This window comes from Delphinus delphis, chromosome 8 (genome assembly GCF_949987515.2).
Source record: "Delphinus delphis chromosome 8, mDelDel1.2, whole genome shotgun sequence".
Classification (NCBI taxonomy): Eukaryota; Metazoa; Chordata; class Mammalia; order Artiodactyla; family Delphinidae; genus Delphinus; species Delphinus delphis.
This window is the reverse complement of record NC_082690.1, coordinates 61,869,630-61,894,756: the sequence shown is the minus strand read 5'-3', so window position 1 is coordinate 61,894,756 and position 25,127 is coordinate 61,869,630. Positions and strand designations below refer to the sequence as shown.

General features: G+C 44.1%; 1 protein-coding gene and 1 pseudogene across 4 annotated transcripts; one reads left to right on the top strand and one right to left on the bottom strand.

Annotated features, from left to right (window-relative positions):
• Positions 1-799: 799 nt before the first annotated feature.
• LOC132430263 (olfactory receptor 51D1-like) lies at positions 800-1,727 on the bottom strand (annotated as a pseudogene).
• A 10,532-nt stretch (positions 1,728-12,259) lies between these two features.
• TRIM68 (tripartite motif containing 68) lies at positions 12,260-24,245 on the top strand. Of its 4 annotated transcripts, none has more exons than XM_069540942.1 (8): positions 12,260-12,310; positions 14,940-15,421; positions 17,023-17,118; positions 17,967-18,227; positions 18,694-18,716; positions 19,312-19,412; positions 19,605-19,745; positions 20,086-24,245. In XM_069540942.1, exons 2-8 carry the CDS (start codon positions 14,996-14,998, stop codon positions 20,247-20,249), a joined length of 1,212 nt encoding a protein of 403 aa, XP_069397043.1. In that variant the 5' UTR covers positions 12,260-12,310; positions 14,940-14,995; the 3' UTR covers positions 20,250-24,245. The 4 variants fall into 4 exon arrangements, with proteins under 4 accessions (XP_069397043.1, XP_069397042.1, XP_059874380.1 ...); XM_069540941.1 differs by having other exon boundaries at positions 19,605-19,786; XM_060018397.1 differs by having other exon boundaries at positions 19,605-24,245.
• Positions 24,246-25,127: the final 882 nt, after the last annotated feature.

Below are 25,127 nucleotides of genomic sequence, written 5' to 3'. Positions count from 1 at the left end.
CAGAGGCCACATAAACATAATAAACGTACAGAGACATTATTTATGAAGTGTATACACACCAGGACACGACTATCACGCAGACCAAAACACAACTGGCACATGTTCTATGTACTGACACGCACACACTAAAAATACATATAGTCACATAAACACACATGCTCACAGCCACAACCAGGATAAACATCGCCCTTTAGGAAAAACAGTCTCCAATAGAACCACATAGATGACATTGACATTGGCAGATTCCACATAAATACACTCACATGCATACAGAAAAGTAACATTTCATGTGAGCTGTTTCTTCGTTTGCTACCGTCTCCCTCCCTCCAATTACTATCACCCAAATACCTTCATTAACCCCTAAAAATAGCTGTGTAACCACTTTGGGGTCCAAGAAAGAAGCTTTATAGCTAACACAGATTCACTGACATGGATACATGGAAGCAAAATAATTAAAATCATATATCAAGACTGGAATGAATCCTGAGGTATGTCATTTACAGCCTTCTCATGTCAGTACTGGGTGTATTTTCTAGTTGGGAGAGAGGAATACAGCAAGGCCACCATAGCAGAGAGACTAGGGTGATCATTCACCAGGATAACCTGTCCAAACTGTCGTAAGTCCTTCTGTATTGACACATTCCTGGAGACAGAAATTCAAGGTCTATTTAAGTAGCTGGGAGCAGACATCCCAGTGGGTTGGATGTGCCAGTCACCAAGATGTTCAACAGGACCCAAATCCTGCCATCTTTGGTAGAGACTGAGGACACTGAAGAGATTATCCTGCTCACCTGCCGTCCTATAAGACTGTATGGAGGCCCTGTGAATGAATCTCCTTGGTTTTGGCTCCATAGACTATAGGGTTAACCATGGGTGGTAGTAGTAGATAGATAGATATTAGCCGTAATCACACGGAGAAGGGAAGTGGGGCCACCCAGCCTGTGTACCACCGAGAGCCTGATGAGGGGCACATAGAAGACCAGCACAGCACAGAGATGGGAGATGCAGGTGTTGAAAGCCTTGAGTGCTGCCCCCCGAGAGGACAGCTCCAACACTGCCCTCAGAATGAGGATACAGGAGAAGCCCGGGAAGAGAGAGTCAACGTCCATGACCGCAAGGATGATGAAGAGCCTGTACACCACACTGACCGTGGTGTCAGTACAGGACAGCTTCATAATATCTTGGGGCAGACAGAAGGAGTGTGTGACAGTGTGTGTTTGGCAGTATGACAACTGCTTCAGGATGAAGGGCAGGGGGAAGAAGAATACAAATCCTCTGGTCAGGGCAGCTAGTAAGATCTTGGTGACCGTGGTGACCGTAGGCCCTGTGAGCACAGAAGCATGCCGCAGTGGGTGGCAGGTGGTCACAACGTAGTCAAACGCCATGGCCAGCAGGACAGCTGACTCACGGCTGACAGAGCATGGATAAGGAACAGCTGGGCCAGACAGACGTTGAACTCGGCCCGTCAGGAAGAGGCTGGCCATCTTGGGCATAAGAATGGAGGAGAGGACTAGGTCAATGCTAGAAAGCACAGCCAGGAAGAGGTAGATGGGCTCATGAAGGCACCTTTCTACACGGATGATGAGGACAATGGCCAGGTTGCCCAGGGTGGCCAACACAGTGGGAAAACCAGCCAAAAGTGGACATTAGGTCCCAGGCCCCAGGCCAGGGATGCCCACCAGCAGGAAGTATGCTGGGTAGACCAGAGTTCCATTTGGTGTGGCCATGGCAGGAATCAAGAATCAAGGTTTCTGCATCCCAAGTCCAGGGTCTATGAAAGGGAAAAGGAGAAATCACTCAGTCATGGCTCAGAGGAGAGAAAGGACTTATTAGGAAAGGACACTGAAACAGTGAGGGCAGCAAACAAAGACTAAGTACTTCTGGTAATTCTGAACTCCAGCCTCCTTCTGCTCTAATACCTCCCTGGGGGTCCCATTAATCTCAGTGTATGAAGCCCACTCAGAACACATGTGCAACAGCTCTTCATTTCCAGAGCTGATGTTTCTGACCACAGACACTGCTGTTGGCTACTTCCACAACAGAACTGCCAGGCTTGCACAGATCCTTCCAGGTCCCAGCTTTTCTAGTGCATGTTAGGGTTAGGGTCTGTCTGAGTTCAGAGTTTGAGGTTCAGTCGTGGTTGCCTTTAAGACTCACTCTAATCTGATTTTAGGATGGGAAGCAGGGGGTCAGTCTGAGCCTAGATTTCAAGAGATAGGTTTGTGTTTCAGCCTGAGTACCGTTTCTCAAAATTCCTTGATAGAATCATCTGAAGTGGTTATTGAAAACACTATCTCTCCAGGTCCTACTCCAGGCCCAGAGAATAAGGTTTTCCCGGGAAAGGGTCCAGAAATCTGGTTTAAAAAACAATAAATCCTTTCTCTCCAGGTGATTTTTTTTTTTTTAATCAGAACAATTTGGGAAAAGCTTTCTGGTCTTCTGGGAGGTAGGGAGACAGGAGTGAAGAAAGACTATCATTTCTAGCCCCCAGCAAAGAAAGGAATATAGTCTTTCATTGGGATCTCTCAAGGCCCACATGAGAGTCAGTCCCAGATTGTGCTTGGCTGGGCTGTGACATGGAAACCAGATACAGCTGAGACATGAAAAGAAAATCAGTCTGTGTTGTCACCAGTGCTCTGTGGTATCCACAAGCACATCCTCCTTCCTCCACTACCCTCCCTGGGGAGCACAGAACACCCCAAGGTCAATTTCCTTTCTCTACACAGACCACTCTGTGGTCTCCCCTCCCCTCTCCTTTCCTCCCCACCCTGGGCTAAGCCTGGCACACTCACCAACAATGCTTCCGCCCCAGGCAGCTGCCCTTATATAGCTTCCCTGGGGGCCCTAAGGAGCGTGAGGGATGATGAACAGTGCACTACGCCAGGCTCCCTGGGAGCACCGCTCCGCTCAGGTGCTCAAGTAAATCTGAACCCAGACTCCTACCCTGGGGGGCTGCATTCTGTTACTAGTCTAAGGCCACCTTAGGAGACTAGAGGTAAGGGTAATGCAGTGGAGGTGAGGGATAACCTGCACTGGAAGAAAGGAGCTACTGGAATGGAGGCGTGGGCGCACACCTAAAAGCACACAGACGTGAATACGCCTGCTCACTCTCAGAGGCACTATCCTAGGGGATCCAGCCCTGTGCTCAGGCACTGCCTCTCGCTTCTTGATGCTGCCCCCTTATGGTAATGTAGGCGAATTGCAGCCTCGTGGCTACTTGGGCACTGACTGAGGTTGATGAACCGAGGACCTAACTTACCTTGAATGTGAGCTCCTGCCACTGCACTACGGCTGCTCCTTAGCTCACACCCCTCTCCCTAATAAGCCAACTCTTTATCCCTCGGGCTGCTAATAATAGCTCTCCTGCCCCCCGCCCCCAAATGAGACAGTGTAGAATGGTTGTTTAAATGTGGGGCTCTATCAGGAAACAGACTTATGTCCAAATCTGGGCTCAATCACATACCATCCTTAGCCTCAGTTTGATGTGAAAAATAAAATGAGATACTAGCAATTCTCCAGTAAATTACTGTGTTCATTATTATTGCTCAAAACAACTGGAAGGGCCAATGAAATAGAAGGAAATCCAGTTGAGATAGTGCTACAACAGCCAAAGGAAGAAAATACATTGAGGGGGAAGAGTGGACAGCAGTGCAGAAGGCTGCTTAGAGATCAAGTAGTATGAGGACTGAAAATAAAAAGCCACTGGTTACCTTGGGAAGAACTGTTGAGGTGCGTTGGTATGAGTGGAGTCCTGAATGCAGCAGAGTGAGGAGTGAGTGAGTTGGGAAGAAATGGAGAAAGTGGATGTAGACCACTATTTTGAGAAGTTTGTATGTGAAGAGAAGGAGTGAAATGGGCAATACATGAAGAATTGATAGCTCTAAGGAGAGTTTTAAAATTTGTATTTTGGAGCTTAAACACAAGTAAATGTCAACAGGATGAAGTTAGTAGAGAGGCTCCCTGTCCTTTATTTCTCATATTCCTAGTGGAGTTCATTAACGCTGTGACCCAGGTAAACCCTCTGTCCTTCCCCCTCTATATAGTGACCATGAGAAATTGTAATTGCTCCCATAGCATCACCCAAACAGGCAAAACCAATATCCTGAACTCCAGACATGGTAATGTCTATTGGACATCACTATTTAAGCATCCTTCAGGTACCTCAAACTCAGTGCCTCCAACTAAGTTCATTATCTCTGATCTGCAGTCTCTGCCCCCAATCTGTATTTTTTGTTCCCTGTCACAGAAATGACTCTGTTGCCCCAGCCAGGAACCTAGAAGCCTTCATCTCTGCCTTCTCCCTTTCTCTTACCTCTCTCTGATCCCATCCAATCAGTCACCAAGTTCTCTTTAATTTACATCCTGGATATCTCATGAATCAGATTATTTTTCTCCATCCCCTTTGCCTCCTAACCAAGATAATCTCTTGCCTAGACCATCAGAATAACTTGTTCACTGGTCAGCCTCATTGAAGATCTTTCCTACCAATTCACTGTCCACACTGTGGCCAGTGTGATCTTCCAAACACAAATCAGTTCATAGCATTTCCCCATTGACTTTAGAATGAAAAGTTGAAGCTCACACTCCATAACCCAATTCTTAAACCTTCTTGTGCAATCTCAGTGCACATTTCCACCCTATCTTCAACCATTCTACCTCCCTTTTTGCATGCCAAGTAGCAGGCACACTGAAATTATCCCCCTGCTTCAATGTACCATGCTTTCTCTCACCCTTCAGCTTTCGCATATGTTTTTCCCCATGGTAAAAATACTCATCTTACTTCCTGTTTTTCTTAATTCTTAGCTTTCAGATATCTGTTTAAACAACCTTCCTTAGGAAGATCTATTCTGGGTCCTAATCTTGATGTAATCACTTTACTTTTTTTCCCTTTGTTTCACTTAAAGACTTTAATGTTATGAGATTAATTATTCTTCATAGTTCCAAACAGAGCATATCCTCCTATTTTTATAGTGGGGGATGGACACTGATGTGTACGTTTAATAGGGGAGGTTTACATAGACTTCTTTCATTCACTCTTAATACAGAAATTATTGGTCCTCTTATTGATGTTCACTCATAACTCACAATTCAGTTACTTCAATTGAGTCATGTCTAATGGGCCGGTCCCCTTAAATTTTTATTAGGAACATCAAGCACCAAGTTGGCACAATTTTTGAATGAAGATTTTTCATGGGAATTTTTCAAGCATTTTTTCACTTGTTACAGTCACAAGAATAGTATCTTACTGCATAAGGTGAACTTTTAAAATAATAGTATATCCCTATATTTTTGTTTCAATATTTTTCACAAGAAATAAGGAAAAAATCATTCAGCATAAACAGAGTGTTAAAAGGTCCAGCCAATAATGGAGACTTCTGGCCGGGGATATACTCAAATTCTTGTCATAGGAGATGCTCAGTTATATGAACTTGCTGATAATAATTCCCCAGCTCCATATCATGACCCACCAGCTGTCCCTCAATATGGTCCTACACTGGCGTTCTTTCAGTTCCTCAAATGAAAGTTCTCTTTTCTTACACCCACTTCCAAGCACTTGCTTTGGCTGGAATAGTCAACCTCTTTGTTTCCCTCCTCTACATATTAACTATTCTTAGATTCCACTGTAGGTACTGTTTCTACAAGGAAATCTTTCCTGTAAGAAAATGTTCTCTTGTTTCCAAGGGTATCCAAATTCCTTTTGCAGATGAATAATTCCCTTGTTTTTTGCTAGGAAACACTGATGGACATGGCCATACAAAGCCACAGACAGCCTTCATGAAAGAGAATATGGCTTTAGAAATGATTCTTTACATTAATAACTTGTATTAAGGCAAGAAAAAGAAATATATAGCATGAGAGTTAGAAAAAAATTATATTGAGTTGGCCAAAAACTTCGTTTGGGTTTTTCCATAAACTGTTATGGAAAACCCAAACGAACTTTTTGGCCAACCGAATATAATCATTATTTGTGGATTAGTGACTGAATATGTATAAAAATCCAAAAGAATCCATTGATAAATAATTAGAATTAATAAGTACAAAGAGATTGCAAATTACAAAGTCAATATACAAAATTCCACTGTATTTCTTTATAAAATAGACATGGTTTTATTAAAACAGCATTTACAATAGGAGAGAAAAGTCATATATCTAAGAATAAATCCAGTAAAGGATATAGAGAAACTTCTACACGGAAACCAGAAGGAATCCCTAAGAGAAACTGAAGAAGATCTAAATAATGGAAGAATAAACTATGTTCTTTTATTGGAAAACTCAATAATATTAAGAATTTAATTGAAGAATTTAATTATCTCCCCTAATTTTTCTACAGATTCAATGCAATCTCATTAATATCCTAACAGGTCATTTTGTAGAACTTGATAAGTTTAATTAAAAATTTATAGTGAAATGTAAATTGCTGAAAATAACCACAACACTCTTAAAGAATTGGACCAATGTGGGAAGACTTGCTATATCAAATATCAAGACTTATTATAAAGCTATAGTAATTATGAAAGCGTGATATTGGTGTAAGGTAGAAAATTGGGCCAATGAATAGAAATGAAAGTCCATTTGCTTTATTCATTCATCAGTGGACATTTAGGTGGTTTTCATTTCTTAGCTATTGTAAATAATGCTGCTATGAATGTGGCGGTGCAGATATCTTTTTCAGATAGTATTTTATTTTCTTCAGATATATACCCAGAAGTGGTACTTCTGGATCATATGGTAATTCTATTTCTTTTTTAATCTTTGAGAAACCTCAATGCTGTTTTCCATCGTGGCTGTACTAATGTACATTCCCACTAACAGTACACAAGGGTTTCTTTTCTTCACATCCTGTCAACACTGATCTCTTGTCTTTTTGATAATAGCCAACCCAATAGATGTAAGGTATAATCTCATTGCATCTCCTTATGACTAGTGATGTTGAGCACCTTTTCATTACTTGTTGTCCATTTGTATATTTTCTTGGGAAAAAATGTGTTTTAAGTCCTTTGCCCAAGTTCTTTTTAATGGGATTGTTTTTGTTTTTTGCTATTGAGTAGTATGAGTTCCTTATATATTTTGGATATTACTCTCATCAGATACATGATTTGCAAATATTTTTTCCTGTTCCATAAGTTGTCTTTTTATTTTACTGATTGTTTCTTTTGTTATTATGCCTGTTCAACTCAAACTCAAGTGATAGCAAGGAATATCTTGATCATCACTGTATCCTCAGTGCTAGGATTGCACCTGATATTTCTATCTATCTATCTTGGGACCATACAAGGCTATGTAGCAAAAAGGAAGCCCATTATAAAATAATAACAAGAGGACTTCCCTGGTGGCGCAGTGGTTTAGAATCCGCCGGCTGATGCAGCGGACACAGGTTTGAGCCCTGGTCTGGGAAGATCCCACATGCTGTGGAGCAACTAAGCCCGTGCACCACGACTACTGAGCTTGTGCTCTAGAGCTCACAAGCCACAACAACTGAGCCTGCGTGACACAACTACTAAAGCCCGTGTGCCTAGATCCTGTGCTCCATAACAAGAGAAGACACCGCAATGAGAAATGACAAGCCCATGCACCGAAACGAAGAGTAGCCTCACTCACCGCAACTAGAGAAAGCCCGCGCACAGCAACGAAGACCCAACGCAGCCAAAGAAAGAAAGAAAGAAGAAGAAGAAAAGATTCAACATTGCACTCAGGAGGGTTCTGGGAATATGGCAACACATCTTCGATTCTAATTTTGTGTGTCAAAAAATTCAAATAAAATAAAATTCAGACAGAATCTACAATCCTGTCACACAAAAGAAAGCAAAAGTTGTTTCTAAAATTTGGGATTCCTATGAGTCTGTACAGAGTAAGGTGGAAGGCAACTAACCTACCTTGAAGGAAAGCTTTCATGAAACCATGCTGAGAGACCCTCACTTCGGAGCCTCCAGTATTTGGCCCCTGTGGAAAGAGCTCTGCCTCATGTCTCCATGGGTCTTACCTTACTTAAGAGTATGGGCTGGCCAGCTGACCTGTGCCGTTCCTTATAACCTTCCTAAGATGACGCCCAATCTAATGTTCACTGAGAAGGAGGCAGAACTCCATGAGAACCTGCATCAGCTAAGAACAGTGACTTATCAAATCATCTCTCATAACCATGAGCAAACAAAGGAAGCAAGTAATGTGGAAAATATCAGAGCTTGAAGAAAGGGAACAAATATGAGAAAACAGATCAAATGCCCAGCAGGAAACAGGGCAGAACTGGGAGAATTTAGAAAAAAAAAAAATCCATAGCATCAGTAAGAGCTGAGAAAATCCTGTTGTGTTAAAACATGAACAGATTGCTACTGAATAAAAGCAATGTGCAAGAAAATAAGAATTATTTGAAATAATAACAATAAAACAGAGTGTGCAAATCTTATGGGGAAATCTTGGTTGGTTCTTAACCAAGAGTGGGAAGAGATAGGAGTATTTTCTTGAATCCCTTAATCCCTAAGGTGTAAAACACAACAACAATAACAACAACAAAACCAAATCACTGAATAGAAACAGAGTATCCTTTGTCTTTCTGCACAACATTCTAGGAGAATCTCTCGAGTTGGCCATGCACAGTTCTTTGCTTTTTCAGCAAATATACAGACTTGGGCAAGAAAAAGTAAGAGACATGGAGGGGAAAATACAGGCATTCCAGAAGGAAAGGCAGGAGGGGATGGAGCAGATGGAGCAAAATCAACAATCAAGGAAATAACTAGGAGAAAATTTCCAAAAGCCCAAAACCTGGCTTAAGATACAGCATGCTCACTCATTCATAAAATAAAAGATGTATACTTAATTTCAGATGAAATTTCTGAATTCCAATAAAAAATAAACTATCCTGTATGCATCTAGACAGCTAAAGTAATGCCAAAATATACCAGCTAGCATGTAAGCTCCACAAAAGCATTTTTCTGTTTTGTTCACTGATATATTTCGATCACTTGAAAGAGTGCCTGTTACATAGCAGGCACTCAATAAATATTCATGGATGAATTTGCTGGCATTAAGGAATCAATCTCTACCTGAGGTCATGAAAATATTCTTTTAAATTACTCTGGGAAGTTTAATTGCTTTGACTTTTATAGTTATAGCTACAATCCATATGTGAGTGATATGAGGTTAGGGTTCGTGTTTCATTCTTTTCCATATGGATATTTGGTGTCGCCAGTACCATTTATTAAAAATATCCTTCTTTCCTCATTGCTCTATTGTACTACCTTTGTCATAGAACAACTGGCCATATATGAATGGGTGTGCTTCTGGGCTTTTTTTTCTATTCATTGGCCCAGTGGTACCCTGCACCAATATCACACTTTCATAATTACTATGATAACATGGAGAAATTATTTAAGAATTGTCTTAGCAAATAATCTGACTTGTCTTAGTGTGGATGTCCCAGAAACAAACTGGAAACATGGATCTGATTTCAAGTAGCTTATCTGGGAGGTGATCCCAGGATGAAATATCAGGAGTGTTGAGAAGTGAGAAATGGAAGGAAAGGAAGTCAATAAAGTGTGTATTATCGAGCAGGTTATCACCATGGGAAGCTGGGACTCCATTCTCTGCCACTCCTCTCCCTTAGCACAGAAACAGCTCATCCCACAGTTAGCCACTCAACTTGTTGTCCTGGTCCATCTTGGATTCAGGCAGAGGGTTGGAATCTGTAGTTACAGTCATGGGCTATATCCAAGACAGAGCCTCACCTGGACACAGCTGTCTGCCTCTCACAGCAAACAAAGCACCCTGATGGAGGCCAGGAAGAAGAGCTGCTGTGCTTGTGCACTGCACTGATGTATCTTCAAAAGTGCTCTGTCCAGCTTTCTCCTCGGGAACACAAACCCCCGCCCCCAGGAATACTAAGGTGCCCTTTTGCCAGGGCCCTTGAGACTCAATCATAGTTATGGACAAATTGCCAAGTTACAAATGAAAAAGATCTCCCCTTTAACTGCTTTAACTTCACAGAAGCTCCAGAGAAGTGCAATCGACCCTTGAACAACACAGGTTTGAATTGTGTGGGTCCACTTATATGCAGATGTTTTTCAATAAATATATCAGAAAATGTTTTGGAGATTTGCAACAATTTGAAAAATCTCACAGATGAACCATGTAGCCTGGAAATATTGAAAAAGTAAGAAAAAGTTAGGTGTGTCATGAATGCATAAATTATATGTAGATACTAGTCTATCCTTACATAGGCATAAGGTGAGTGATATTTAATATAAAATTAATGTGTTAATTTTCTTACTGATTTACAACTTTGCTTTCAAAGAATTACATTATCATACAATATACCTGTCTGTCTCATAAATGGAGGAATTGTATATCAGCCTATCAACACATTTAAGTTGTTTTTTAAAAAATGAAAGTGTTTCCAATACTATATTATTAATATGACTATAATACTGAATGCCATAAAAATTTTATAATGATTCCTTCATTAGTGTGTAGGCTAGGCTACGGTGAAGCAATCATATCAATTATATAGGCTACCACAAAGCAATCATATTGCTGCTTCTTTGTTATCAATGCATGAATTATTATAACTACAAATATTAATTTCTTTTTCACATTATCTTTTCATTTTTTATGTCTAGTGTTAATAATATCTATAACATCTACAGTGTTTTGTATAAGACAATATTGATGTATGTACTGATAGACTGGTGATTCATCTTTTAAACAGAAGATGTAAAGTTATGATGTTGATATAGTACAGTATAGTAAATGCATTTTCTCTTCCTTATAATTTTCTTGCTAACGTTTTTTCTCTAGTTTACTTTATTATAAGCATATAATACAAACAAAATATGTATTAAGCGACTGTTTTATGTTATTGGTAAGACTTCAGGCCAACTGTAGGCTACTAGCAGTTAAGGTTTGGGGGAGTCAAAAGTTATATGCATATTTCTGACTGTACAGGTGGCCCCTGCAATATTTAAGGGCTCACTGTACAACTAACTTGATTTTGAGTTCCTTAAACAGTCTGTGGCCTATGGTTGTAATTCCAGCATCCAGCACAAAGTGCAAAAAGTGAATGCTCAATAAATGTTTAAAGTGGCTTGTTCCGATTAATCCATTTACTACTCTGTTAGGCAGCCGTGCCTATAGATCCAGGTGAGACACAGGGTACAGCTCAGACCTCAGCTACCTCTTTTCTTCTTTTTTTGCTCATGGTCCCATTTGTTTCAGGAATTTTCTGGGCCTCACCCTTCAGAATTTCAGCCATGGCCTGAGCCCTGACATTGGCATGAAGAACCAAAGAGTAGCAGTCCCAACAAGAAAATCATTTGGAACTGGGCTTCAGTTGGAGGATTTCCTGGTTATTTTCCACACAGGCAGGATGTGCCTTTATTTGCTTATTCAGTAAACACTGAAGTATCAGGAAAAGGACAAGGTGCAGAGACTACAAAGAAAAACCGAAATCACTGCCTTAAGTATGACTTTGCGTGTGCACATGTCTGTGTGTTTAGGCGAGGGACGAACACCGCTCGTTTAAAATTTTTTTCCAATTTGTATAGCAGTTTCAGACGAGGAATTCCACTTCTCCTCCGCCAGTTCCCACCATCTGCTTCTAACTCTGAAGGGGGGGATGTGGCAATAGTGATGAGAGACTGCCTGCTGAAGTACTGAAGGATAAGAGCTTGCCAAGAAAACCCAGGGTTTTTTATGAGAAACCACCATCTGCAGCCTGGAGCCAGGAGAGGTCGCTCATCTTGCAGGAAAGTGCAGAGTCCACTGCATTATCAGTGCCCAGCCCCGCACTAAATTGGGTCTCAGAATTAGACATGGCTGATCTCATAGGCTGCTGAGTTTAACGTGGAAAACTGGCAAAGGAACAGCATTAGGTCCGGGGCTACGACCCGGAAGGAACAAGGTTCGCTCTGAAGAGCCACTAGTCATCCAGAGCGTAAGCGTGAGGCGCAAGGGGTTCTTTGAGCCGAGGGCCAGCTAGGCCTCTGTTACTGCATGGCCCGAGGGGCTTCATCCAAGGGCCTCGCCCCTTCGACCCGTCCTCGACTGACTCCTGGGCCCTCTTACAGTTTAGAGGGCTCTGAGTGGGGGAAGAGGCCAGAAAAACCGAAGAGAAAATACGCCGTCCGGCCAAGAGGTGTGCGGGGCCCTGTCCCCTCCTCCGATTGGCTAGGGTTGTCCTGTTCCCTGTCTGTGGTTGGCTGCTCCCACAAAGATGCCGCCGGCGAGCTCATTGGCTCCGGCCCTGTGGGCGGGGCCTCGGAATCCTGCAGGAGAAACCAAGGAGCTGGGTGCTGCTGAGGCCTTGGTCTCCGAGCCGGCGGTAAGTGCCGGGCTGGCTGGGCCAGCCGGTTCGGAAGCTGCGGACACTCGGCCGTGGGAACCAAGCGGGCGTCTCCACGTTTGGTTTCAGCCTCGGGGCGCTACTCCCGGCTGAGAAGGGAGGTGGGTAGACAGTTGTGCCTCTTCAGAGGTCCTGCAGGCCGTTAGCCTCACTCTGCCCCCACCCGCCCGGGACCTTCGGGCCCTGCCCGGCGTCCTGTGGCCCGGAGGTTACCCTCCCCCTCTCTCCTCCCGAACCCCGGAGGTCACCGCCTCCTCACTTCCCACTTTGGCCCCTCCTCCCGAGACTCTTCCCGGCTTCGCCCCCCACCCCCACCCCCCGCAAATGTCTTTCCTAGAAGGCTTCCCACTGTGCCAAATGAACGGTTGAAGCAATTAAATGTTTAATAATTAAAGTTTTGTCAAAGTAATCTGTGTATCATGAAAACAAAACAGTAAGGCAATAGATGCCCGCCCCTAAATCCTTTTTTGCAGAGGCCACTACATTTAACTTGTTCATGTTTAGAGCTTTTCATGCCCTACTAAATCTAAATAATGTGCTTCCATCGCATTTCTTGATTTATCATTTTGATATTTCTTTACCTCACTTCCCTTCTCCACCATCTTCTCAGTTTTTCAGTAGCTATTTTCAATTCTTTGTTAATCTCTGTAGCTTTAAATCATAGATATCAGCCTCTGTTGTGTCAGCCTTAGGTAGTAGTTCTTGGGGCCCCTCCGTGGTGGTAGATGAGGATATTGACATTTCTTCCATATCCAGCCTACTATCAGCTAGACCTTAACATTTACGTTTAATACTCGTGTATTCAAAAATATTTGAGCACTGTTTCTGGCCTTAGGGATATGGTCGTGAACAAAATAGAGTATGTCAGTATCCTCATGAAACTTCTACTGTGGGAAGTAAGACAATAAACACATATGTGCCAAATGACATTAAGAGCAGGAATTTGGAGAAGTCATTTCAAGCTGGGAGGACAGCAGGAATCCAAGTGGGTGGAATGAATGGACATGGGGTCTGCGAGAAAATGTGGAAGTTCCTCCTTTTGCTTGACTGGGCTGTTTCAGGGTGAAGAGAGAGCTTCTTGTTGGACTGAGGGCTGGGGAACCAGGATAGGCTCTTCAGTAGGTTAGTGATTTAGTAAAACAAGGTTTTAGGATATTGGTCCTACAGTTTGGTAGTGACAGTGGGAGGAGGAAAAGTAAGAGACAGGGAGGCCAGTGAGAAGGCAGGACCTGCTGATGGCCTGTAACAGACAGTTCTGCAAAATCTACTTACTGCCCCACTTCCTTCAGGAAACCTCACAGGACTACCATTAAACCACAGTGATTTGTCTCTCCTCTTGAATTTTTATTATACTTTGCAGCTGGAGAGGTTAAGTACTTTGCCCAAGATAGAATGGCAGAGCCCAGGACCAAGCATCTGTTAAATGAGGGGAGGGTAGAATAATGGTTTCTACTTAGGGTTTTGAAATACATTGAGCCAATCCATGTAAAATGCTCAGAAGAGTGCCTGGCGTATAGTGTACTCAAGGAGTGCTCGCTTTTATTATTAATGTATAATATGCTCTCAACTCCCTAACTTAATTATAAAAGCATTTTGGGTTTTAGAACTGTTTTCTGTGTCTAGCTCATTTATTCCTTCAGCAAATGTTTATTCAGCAATAACTGCATGACAGGCACTTTTTAGGTCCTAAGGATACAATGATGACTAAGACCATCAGGGCTTTTCCCTTTATAGACTAACTGGTAACACAGACTTGCATGGTGAACAAATAAACATTGTCAACTGTACCAAGAGCCTGCCATTGGTCATTCAAGTTCTGTGCCCACATATGGCCCTAGCAGAAATCTCAGGTTTCTTGCTGGAGTAGTGGATTCATCAATATGGGTTTATCATCAATATGGGTTTAATTATCAATATGGGTTTATTCATCAATATGGGTTTAATTATCATCAGATGACCTTTGTTTTTATCTTCCAAGGGCTGTTTGTCCATATCTGCTTCTAATGTATCACTGAGGAGGGTGTCTTGGCATCTTAGCGGTTGTTAGTGCTGGAGAAGTGGGCAGAGGTTTACAGGAGGTGGGGAGAGTTGCTGGTTCCCTTATACCTTACACTTCAGTGTGCAACACAAGAAAACAAATTGAGCATATAGGCCATGGGCTTCTGGCATATTACCTTTTCTGCACCTTGACGTACATAAATATACATGGAAACATCCTAGAGAGTGAGGAAGGTGGGTATTTCGGGCCTTATTTTGGAGAGTGAAACCACACGAAGTTCAAGAGAAACAGTGCTGATTTCGAGAGCACAATGGAGGTGGAGTGAGAATGGGCTGGCAAGCGAACCCACAGGAGGGTCAGAGATGACCAGGTGAATGGGAACTGAGAATTCCCAGCATCCCAACATTCAGGCATCCCCAGATGTCCCTTCCATGGCGTGAGAAACGTGACCCAGTGGATTCAGTTGGGAAGGCCAGAGCTTATTAAACAGGGTTCATAAAGGATCCAAAAGAGGAAGTTATTTTTTTCAGTCACTACTTATCCCATTTACCTATCCCTCTGCTCTTCTGCTCTTTTATCCCTTATTTGGGTTTCTTTCGTTCTTCTCAGCCTTCAGTGGCTCCGCCTGGTTTTATTCATATTCTGAGGAGGGTGTGACAGGAGCCATGGATCCCGCAGCATTGGTGGAAGCCGTTGTAGAAGAAGTGGCCTGTCCCATCTGCATGACCTTCCTGAAAGAGCCCGTGAGCATCGACTGTGGCCACAGCTTCTGCCACAACTGTCTCTCTGGACTCTGGGAGGTCCCAGGAGAATCCCAGAACTGGGGTTACTCGTGTCCCCTCTGCCGGGCTCCCGTCCAGCCAAGGAACCTGCGGCCTAATTGGCAGCTGGCCAACGTTGTAGAAAAAGTCCGGCGGCTAGGGCTGCATCCAGGAATGGGGCTGAAGGGCGACGTGTGCGAGACCCACGAGGAGCAGCTTAAGATGTTCTGCAAAGAGGATGGCCTGATCGTGTGCGAGGCCTGTGGCCGGTCCCCCGAGCACGAGGCCCACAGTGTCGTGCCCATGGAGGATGTCGCCTGGGATTATAAGGTGGGAGATTAAGGCCAGCTCCCCCCAGTCTCTCCCCTGCCCTTCACTTGGCTATCTCTAGATCAAGAACTTGACCAGGGACCCCAGAGACAAAATGAGAGCTGATTCCTTTGGCTTCTCGCACCCCCAGATCCCAGGGACCTGTGAGCCGTTCCTCTCCTTACGTTTGTGACCTCCTTTGACTTCCTTCTTTCCCACTTCCACACCTCACCCCAGTCCCAACAGGTTTAATGCCTAACCCAAACTTGCTTTCCTTACTAAGAATTTGAGGGAGACCATTTTGGTCTAGTTGGGGTTCTGGGCGCCTTGGATGAAGTGGTCAAGTCTGTACCTATCAGAGCGTGCAAACTCCTCCTAGCAATGCCACAGATAATCATTGAACATCAGGTGAGTCACTTTAAACTCCTCATTTTATAGACAAAACAAAGGCTTAGAAATTTGAGATCATGATCATTGGTTTTAGAGCTAGAAGGGACCGTGGCTGAGTCATTTAGGATTGAGTGAGATTGTCTGATGTTGTAGGGACCCTTCTGACTTAAGTTAGTTAAAGGAAGATCAAAGGCCTTCTTACTCTTCAGCCACTGTTCTTTCTCTTCTCCTTACCTTCTATTTATTGGGGGCAATAGGGGGAGCCATCTCTGACACCCACTGCTCCTTTTTTATAGCTATCCTATCAACTTCTAACTTCTTATATTTTCCTTAGATGTCCATGCTGACATATCTTTATTGGAATCACTATCCCAATGATTCTGTGATCCATTGATCCTGTACTGGTCTTAATTCTCTTTTTTGAAGTTGAGATTAGAAGGTAAAATTGTAAGATGAATCCCCTGAATTAGCTGTTTTCCTATGCAAAAAGAATTTCTGAAAAATTAAAAGTATTTATTTATTTTGTTTTGCAAGTATTAGAATAGGGAGGCAGTATACCATAGGCATAAGAGTTAAAGAGCTGGGTTAAATCCCAGCCCAACCATTTACTAGATGAGTGACTTTGCGTAGGTCACTCTCTAAGCCTCAGTTTTGTTGGTACATCTTTAATAAAATGGTCCATATTATTATGAGATTACTTTATGCTTCCCAGTAGTCATCTCTTGCATTAGAGTCTAGGATGGTACTTCTTATCTTTAGGGTGCATATGAACCACACAAGGGTCTTGCTAAAATTCAGGAGGTCTGGGGTGAAGCCCAAGATCCTGCATTGCTAACAAGCTCCCAGGTGATGTTGATGCTGCTGACACACGTGGACCACACTTTGAATAACAAGGTTTAGGAGGCTGTAGGATAACAAAGCAGATAAGGATAAAAAGAGGCATGGATAGGAAAAGTCCAAGATAGTTTTCTGGCCAGGTTGGAAATGGACCTTTTCTTCTGCTTTACAGAAACTTAGAGACTGTGGGAGTTGAAATGATTCTCAGATTGAGAGACCTTGGATGTAACCTGGGCAGGAATCTGCTCCCTCTGTGGTGTTCCCTTTTCTCCCAGCATGCATTCTGGCCCACCCCCTGAGGGATGCTTGTTTTCCCATCACCTACCAATGCTAGGAAGCCTGGCTATCCACCCAGGCTGCCCGAGGTGTCCTCATGAGGTTTTTGTCTCTTTCAGTGGAAACTCCATGAGGCTTTGGAACATCTGAGGAAAGAGCAAGAAGAGGCCTGGAAGCTGGAAGTTGGTGAGAGGAAACGAACTGCAAACTGGAAGGCAAGTTGCCCCCTGGGGAAAGGAGTCTGTGTGGTCCCTGTGTTGTCCTGAAGCTGGCCCATGGTACCTTCCTCATCTCTGTGAGGCAGAATGTGGGGTTTGAGGTCAGAGAGCCTGGGGTCCTCATGCCCGCTTTCTCTACTAGGTGTGTGGCCTTCAGCTGGCCTTGGGACCACTCACTTCCAGTTTCTTGAATGTGATGTAGAGATAACTTCTGGGCTCTCCTCATACGTGAGAAAGGAAAAGTACACACCTCACATATGCTTTAGCTCACAGAGGTATGACTTGTATAATGCTTAGTAAAGCATAGTTTCTGTTTCTCTTTCCTCAGCTAAAGCATATTTACTAAAAGTTAAGTCATTAAAATAGTGGAAAATCACTTCAGAAATAAACCCAAGGCCCACAACTATCAAACTATCAGAACTTGTGATCGACGGAAGGTAACACTGAATCAGTCTAAAACAGCATATAGAATTGATAACAATACCAGTAAGAAGCAAAATCATCTGACAGTGTAGTTGTTACACTGCCTGGTCATTATTCTGAAAATAGAATATATTATTCTGAAAATGGAAAATAGTCTGGAATATATAGTGCAAAGGTAATATCCTGGGCCCTCCTGGGGTCAACAAGAGTTAGTAATAGGGACTGAGGAGCATGTACTGGAGCTGTGGGAACAGGAAGTTAGGAAAAATCATATCCTTTGTCTGTGCCGCTACAGTGCCTGGCACACAGTTGGTACCAGGACATTCCAGAGTGCGTGTGTGTGTGCACATACCAGCGTCCTCAATCCTGGGTGGCCCTTACACGACCAGTATCCGTGCTGATTTCTGATCTTGGCTTTACAGATACAGGTGGAAACCCGCAAGCAGAGCATCATATGGGAGTTTGAGAAGTACCGGCGATTACTAAAGAAAAAACAGCCACCAGGTCGGCGGCTGGAAGTAGAGGCCGCCGCCGCTCTGGCCAGCCTGGAGCAGGAGGAAGGGGAGACCACGCAGAAACTGGGGGTGAGTCACAACGCACTCATCCAGCAGAGCCGGGTCCTGTGGAGGATGATCGCAGAGCTGGAAGAAAGGTCTCAGAGGCCTGTCCGCTGGATGCTGCAGGTGAGGGGCAGGCTTTCCTGGGAAGTCTGAGCAAGAGCTGAGGGTGGCCTGGGACTGTAGGAGAGGGGGGACCTCGTCTTCAGTGGGACCTGTCAGCACTCAGCCTACCAGATATGGATTCCGTATACCCGCTGCTAATGCCGGCTGTTCCCCTACCCCTGGTTGGGTGGATGACCTCGTGGCCTCCTAGAGGGACATTGTCTAGGCGGCCCTCACATCATACCCGTCCGTCCCTCTGGCCAGAGAGTTGAGATGGAGCCCGAAGTTGGCCAGTGAAGCCAGGGCTCAGCCTGCCCTGCCTGCCTCCTGTAGGCTTCTCCCCCACTCCCTCTACACGCCTTCTCTCCAGCTTTGCTCTCTGCCTTCCCCTTACCTCGGAGAAACTCCCTCCTACAGCTCTGTGTCTGTCTGGTCCCTCCAAGGAATGGGGCATACTCATGTGCTGCATATCTTTTTCTCCTTCTAGGGTATTCAGGAAGTCTTAAACAGGTATGTTTCCATCTCTGGAGCCCCTCGACAGCCCTGTAAGAGAAAGTGGGTCCTGGCCAGAGCCAGAAGTGGGGAAGGAACGTAGACCAAGTACCTACAGAAAAGTGGGTGCTGGTCCGTAATCTTCTGCCCCTTCCATTGTATTGGCTAAGGAAGCTTTCAGCATCTTTCTTTTTTCTTCTTTGTGCTTGGCCAAATTCATTTCAAGCATTACCAATAAGAGTTTCAGGTAGAGCTATAAAATGTATGGTTTCAAGTAGATGGCCCAAGGAGGGGAGAAGACTGCAGCTGTCTCCAGCAGCATCGGTGCTCTGAGTCTGCATATGGGCCCTTCTCCTCTGCAGTACACCTCTTCCTCTCCCAATGTCAGATTCACACCTAACCCTTCCCATGGCCTAGGTATGTGAATATTCTCTCTGTGCCACAAGCCGTTCAGCTCAGTCAAATAATCATCACATCTCTGCTCTGCCTGGTATTGCTGGGGAGGGGCACCTCGCTGACCCCGTCCCTGGCCAAGCCCCCTTCCCTGTACTAAGGGAAGGCCCATGTGGCAGAGCCAGGACTTCTGGCCCCAAGGCCTACCCCTCTCTATCAGGAGCAAGTCTTGGAGCCTGCAGAGACCAGAACCAGTCTCGCTGGAGCTGAAGACGGACTGCCGTGTGCTGGGGCTCAGAGAGATCCTGAAGACGTATGCAGGTAATGAACGCTCGGCGGGATTGTGATGAGCGGGGGGCGGGACCCCTCCCGGAGAAATGAAATGGCTCAGTGCCCTCTGGATGCCCATTGCCCACCCGCCACTGAGGAAATCGCTGGCTGTATCTATCGCAGAGACCTCGCCCAGGCCCCCTCGCTCTGTGTCAGGGTACCAACCAGGATCTTTTTCCCTAGCGGATGTGCGGCTGGATCCAGACACTGCTTATTCTCGCCTCATCGTGTCTGAGGACAGAAAATGCGTGCGCTATGGAGACACCAAGCAGAAGCTGCCCGACAATCCTGAGAGATTTTACCGCTACAATATCGTCCTGGGCAGTCAGTGCATCTCCTCGGGTCGGCACTACTGGGAGGTGGAGGTGGGAGACAGGTCTGAATGGGGCCTGGGAGTGTGTAAGGAAAATGTAGACCGGAAGGAGGTGGTCTATTTATCCCCCCACTACGGATTCTGGGTGATCAGGCTGAGGAAGGGCGATGAGTACCGGGCAGGCACGGACGAATACCCACTCCTGTCCTTGCCCGTCCCTCCCCGCCGGGTGGGAGTCTTCCTGGATTACGAGGCTCATGATATCTCCTTCTACAACGTGACTGACAGCGGCTCCCACATTTTCACTTTCCCCCACTATCCCTTCCCTGGGCGCCTCCTGCCCTATTTCAGTCCTTGCTACAGCATCGGAGCCAACAACACCGCTCCCCTGGCCATCTGCTCCCTGGACGGGGACGACTAAGAGAGCCACCATTTTACCCAGAGGCCTTGGAATGTCGCCTGGCCCGCAGGGGTCTTGGAGGACCCTGCCCCTGATGAGTGTCCCCTGGAACTGAGCTGAGCCTGGAACCCAGGGATTCCTCTGCCTGACCCAGTGGTGTGTCGCTACCGGGCCAGTCTCCCACTAAACCACTCATGTTAAAAAGCTGAGGCTCGGCAAAAGGAGCATTGCACCCCCGCGGGAAGTATGACAAGGCTTTTGGTGAGGATCACAGCGGCTCTAAGGACCAGGATAGTGCTTTCTGCAGGTCACGCCCCTCTTCCCTGTCCCTGTCAGTGCCATAATTCAGTGAGCGTGATGGATTAGATCCGATCTTCAGGAAACCCATTGGGTCAGGTTTACGGACAAGCCAGAAGAATACTGTCCGTGTCCAGAGCTGGTTGCTGTGCTGATAGCAGCAGGAGGATGCTTCACCTGAGGTGTACTGAGGTGCCTCTGAGCACCCATATTTCACCCCAACTCTCTGACCGCCCAGCTAGAGAAATGCATCACCAATTGCCCAGACCGCCCCAGTGGCCATCTCCTCTCTGAGCACAAGCTGGGCAAATCACTAATCTCAGACTGTAATGAGAGCTGTGTCCTGGTCCTGCCCTTTTCTCTAAATGTCAGAATCGGAGGACCTGTGCGCCTTGTTTGTATTTTCACTTCATGGATGAAGAGACTGAAATGGCCTTAGTGCAGTCAGTTATTTCTAACAAAGCTGATGGAAAGAAGAGTGTATCGATTATAAAGTATTTCTCACATTCAAATGAAACCAGACTGACAAACTCACTTCTCAGGTCACATGTCTGCATATCATTCATTACATTCAGGTCTGAAACACCCCAATGTTTGAAAGATTTTAAGTGTCCTCAATGGGAAAATGGGTATAGTAACTGCATACTCTCCTACCTCGCAGGATTGTTGTGAAGATCTCAGTTCCATCCCGTACTTTTGTTCCTTTCTCAGGGACAGGGAAGGCAAGCCATGGATTTTGCCTGTGGTGGCAACCTTCCCATCTCACCTTTTTACAGCATCTTTGCAGCACTGCCTTAGCTTCTTAGGGCCTCTCCTGACAGTCCTGTCTTTTAGACCAAAAGATACCCATGCCCTGGCCAACTCCGGGCCACGGTAATATATTGAGCGTCTATTATATGTGTTTGTCTTTGGGTTAGAACAGGGACTGTGACGTTAGGGTAGAGAATGGAAATAATACAAAGACAAATGTAAAACAAATGCACTGAAAGGAAGGCTCACCCACAAGCTCATTGGGCTAAAGTTTGGATCTTTGTTTGTCACCAAGGGAATCTTCATGGTTCTGGTAAATATTCTGCCTTTCTCTTCCCTAAATCTGTGACAGAAGGAATAAAGCAGGAGGGAGGTGTGGGGAGGAAGAATAGGACTAGGCAGAAAAAGCCATATATGATAATGAAAGGGAATTAAGACTGTAGATCTGGGCTATTGGCCCTTCAGAGTGATTGTTGTGTGTGACGAAAATAATTCATTACCGGTCTTAAAAGTGTGATGTGGGAATGATTGTGCTGGAAACAAACTGTAAAGCAAGCATATGAGAACTATGGGTTTTGCCTGTTGTGAGGGGCTACAATATATACATTATGTATTGTCATTGTGATGCTGTGTAACACAACCTCTGATGTAGTCTAAGCTTGAAAGTAGTGACTGTTGAGTTAGGATTGGGCAGCAAAGTAGATACTAGGTTAGGTACAGGCAGAAGCAAAATCATTCCTGTAATAAAGAATAGCCAAAATTGTCTTTCTACCTTAATTGTGTTGTTGTTCACATATGAAGGAGGTGAAACAGGCCAAAGTGGAGAAATAAACTCATTCCTCCCACCATGCTTCCAAGTTGCTCCTTGAGCATTAGCAGTAGAAGGGGAGAACTTGCTATCATCCGCCTGGAGGGAAATGAACTGGTAAGTCACAGACCTGGTATTGGCCAAGGGTTGAACAGACCTACATTAGAGGCACCATATATCTTTGTGTGTGTAGGGGAGCAGGGCAGGGCACGGGGACTCCCTGGGGAAGTGTGTATAGACTTGAGAAATAGATCTTTAGGAAGTGCTTCCAGCTATGTCCATGGAAACTTAACAGAGAGTCTAGGAACTGCATCAGTGTTCTTTTCTGTGGTTTTATAAGGCCAAATCTTGGAAGGTTCCTAAAAGAGAGAATTATTAGGTGATAAATTCATTCAAACCTAGAATGAATTAAGGAGTGGAATGGCATTATTTGTAATGTGCTCTTTGGGTTTTTGTTTTTGTTTTTACATTTATAAGCTGATTTGGGTGCTGTGATTACTTGTTAAAAGAATTACAAGGTTAAATATATTATGTGTTATCATAATGTCTGATTTTTAAGACCAGGCAAAAAGGTAAAAGGTCTTAAGTGTATGAAAATCCTTTTCTCTAGGGCAGTTGCTTACACTTCCTTTCTAAGAACAAGAAACTTATTTGTCTGCGTCACCATTGTAGCCCAAGTCTAGCATTGTGTGTGTGTGTGTGTGTGTGTGTGTGTGTGTGTGTGTGTGTGTGTGTGCAGGTCTAAATATTTAAGTGAGGGAACTTTCATTCATATACCTAGAATCAAAACGAAAATAAGATCTTCTTGCCTCATAGGGGCATGAAAGACTGGATGTTATTTAATTACAGTCCTGTTCAGAAACTGATTGGATGGCTAATTACAAAAGTGGTCCTGAAGGGGACAAGGCAGGTAGCCATGTGGAGGGCAGAGTGCCTGCACCGCTCCCTGGAATGCCTAGGGTTGTACCTCCAACTTGGTGTGATAATTCACTACAAGGCAGGGGTGAACTTTGCCCATCCTTGTTTTGCTGGCAAAGAAACCAAGGGGTGCAATGCCTGAGTCTTGAGGGGAAAGGCTATTCAAAGGGTAAAATGCTTGGGTCCTGCGAAAGGTGGATACAGCGGGCAAACCTTGGGGTAGCAACTCCCCACAGGAAATCCAATCTTTCTTTTTTCCAAGCAGGATTGGCTGTAATCTCAAGAATCCTAACACAGAGTCTACTGTTGCTCCCAGGCTCTAGTTAAATGAGCACACGTTGCTTCACCTGCTGGGCAGGGGTCGTATCTGAATATATTGGGAGACGCGCAGGTTTTTCTGTTTGGGGCAGCCATGGCAGAGAACCAGTCCATTTTGGGAAGTATGAAGTTCAATATTTGAGTACCAACGGTGAGTCCCAGCTAGTTTCAGTGAGTACTGGCGTGAATGAAACACAAAGCTGGCAGGGCAGGCTTCTGATTGAAATGCCGAAAAGAAATTGCTGTTTTGAATGCAGGCTGGACTATCCCTTTGTCACTTTCCATCAGATGCTATAATGCATCTAATAACTCGTTGATTAAATGGGCATAGCCAAATCATTGGGTTGCTTGTAGAGAAAGAATAGTGTGACTAAATGGAAATCTTATCAAATACGCTTAACCATCTCACGATCTTGATTTGGTTTTATGTTATGGGGTTGCAAGGGAGGGAGAGTTTCTTTTTTCTACTCTTTGGGAACTCAATGCATTGTTATCTGATTTTGAGAGGTTGATTCCTACTTCTCTGATATTCAGAAATAGAATACATTCTAGGTAGGTAAATATCAATATTAGCAAAGAGTATGGATGCTAAGTTGTTAAGCATGAGATCCCTCTGGAACAGTTACTACATGAATGCTGATCTACGCAGGAATACAGTTTCAATAGTGCCTAGGGCTACCCTTTAAAATTATGGAATTAGAAATTTACTGGGTATATTTTTAAAGTATATACAGTGATTCAGGTATTGTTTTATGTGCTTTCCATTCATTATTTTATCTTCAATATCCTCTATGAATTAGTGTCGTTTCCTCATCAGTAGAAAGGAGATATTAAGACTCAAATACAATAACTTGCTGTCAACACTTACTGGGAAATTATCTTAAGATTTTCAAATATACCAGGGTCAAATATATGTACCTCTTACATATAAAATCTCTTTCTTTTAACATACACTGATTATTCAGTTTAAGACTTTCTGAAAGGGGAAAAATAAAAACAAAAGCCAATGAATTATCTGATGACCTGGAAAGAGTGGTGATATTTCAACTTCATTATTATTATTGTTCTCTATTAACTTTTTATCCCAGAGCATACCTCCTTAGAGATGTCCAAAAGAAGAAAGACCTGTGTTATATTTGATCCCTCTATTTTGTATCTTACAGTTTAGTTACACAGGCAGGACTAAGAAGCAAAGAGATAGATGTCAAAACCAAACTCACGTTGCTTTAGCTTCTGTTGCTTAGAAACAAAAAGCTGGTGATTAGTATACTGATTACAACTAGCTTAACAATAGTGGGGATATTAAAAGGCTATAGAGCTATATCTTACAGAACTTAATAACAGGGGTGTACCTAGGTGTTCAAAATGAATTGGAACCAGAGACTCAGTTTCTTCATCCCATTTTGCTAATCTGTTTCTCTTGCTGTGGAACAGATTTCTCTTTCCAAGTTCGTGTGTTGGAAAATGGCCACCATCAGTGACCCCAAGTTCGTATCTCCTCAGATAAACTGGGATCCATTTTGACTGGAGACAGACTCTGGTCCAGGTGTGAGCACATGACCCAAGTTGAGTGGATTCATCAATGGGCCAGAGGTCAGGGTCACATATATTAACAGTAGCTTCCATATAATAACATAAGGAGATGAACAGTTGTGAGAAAATCAGTCAGGTATAGGGGTACCTAACAGTTGGTTTCTTCTGCAGAGGGACTGGTAGGATACTAAGTTGGAAGTGTAGGTCAGGAAGGGAAAATCCCAAATCTATATTCTCTTCCCAAACTTACCTCTGATTCAGATACTAGTTAATTGAAACCATAAAACCATTGTCAGAAAATTATTTCTTTTATATCCTTGCTAAAAATTGAAAAGTTAGGCAAAGTTACCCTTTACAGCTTCATCTTAG

What these genes read in the sequence shown, in the direction of transcription:
- TRIM68 (XM_060018397.1), top strand. Translation starts at nt 14,996, where the DNA reads ATGGATCCCGCAGCATTGGTGGAAGCCGTTGTAGAAGAAGTGGCCTGT. An exon ending in ATGTCGCCTGGGATTATAAG is followed by an intron (nt 15,422 to 17,022) that starts GTGGGAGATTAA and finishes TGTCTCTTTCAG; the next exon opens with TGGAAACTCCATGAGGCTTT. An exon ending in AACGAACTGCAAACTGGAAG is followed by an intron (nt 17,119 to 17,966) that starts GCAAGTTGCCCC and finishes TTGGCTTTACAG; the next exon opens with ATACAGGTGGAAACCCGCAA.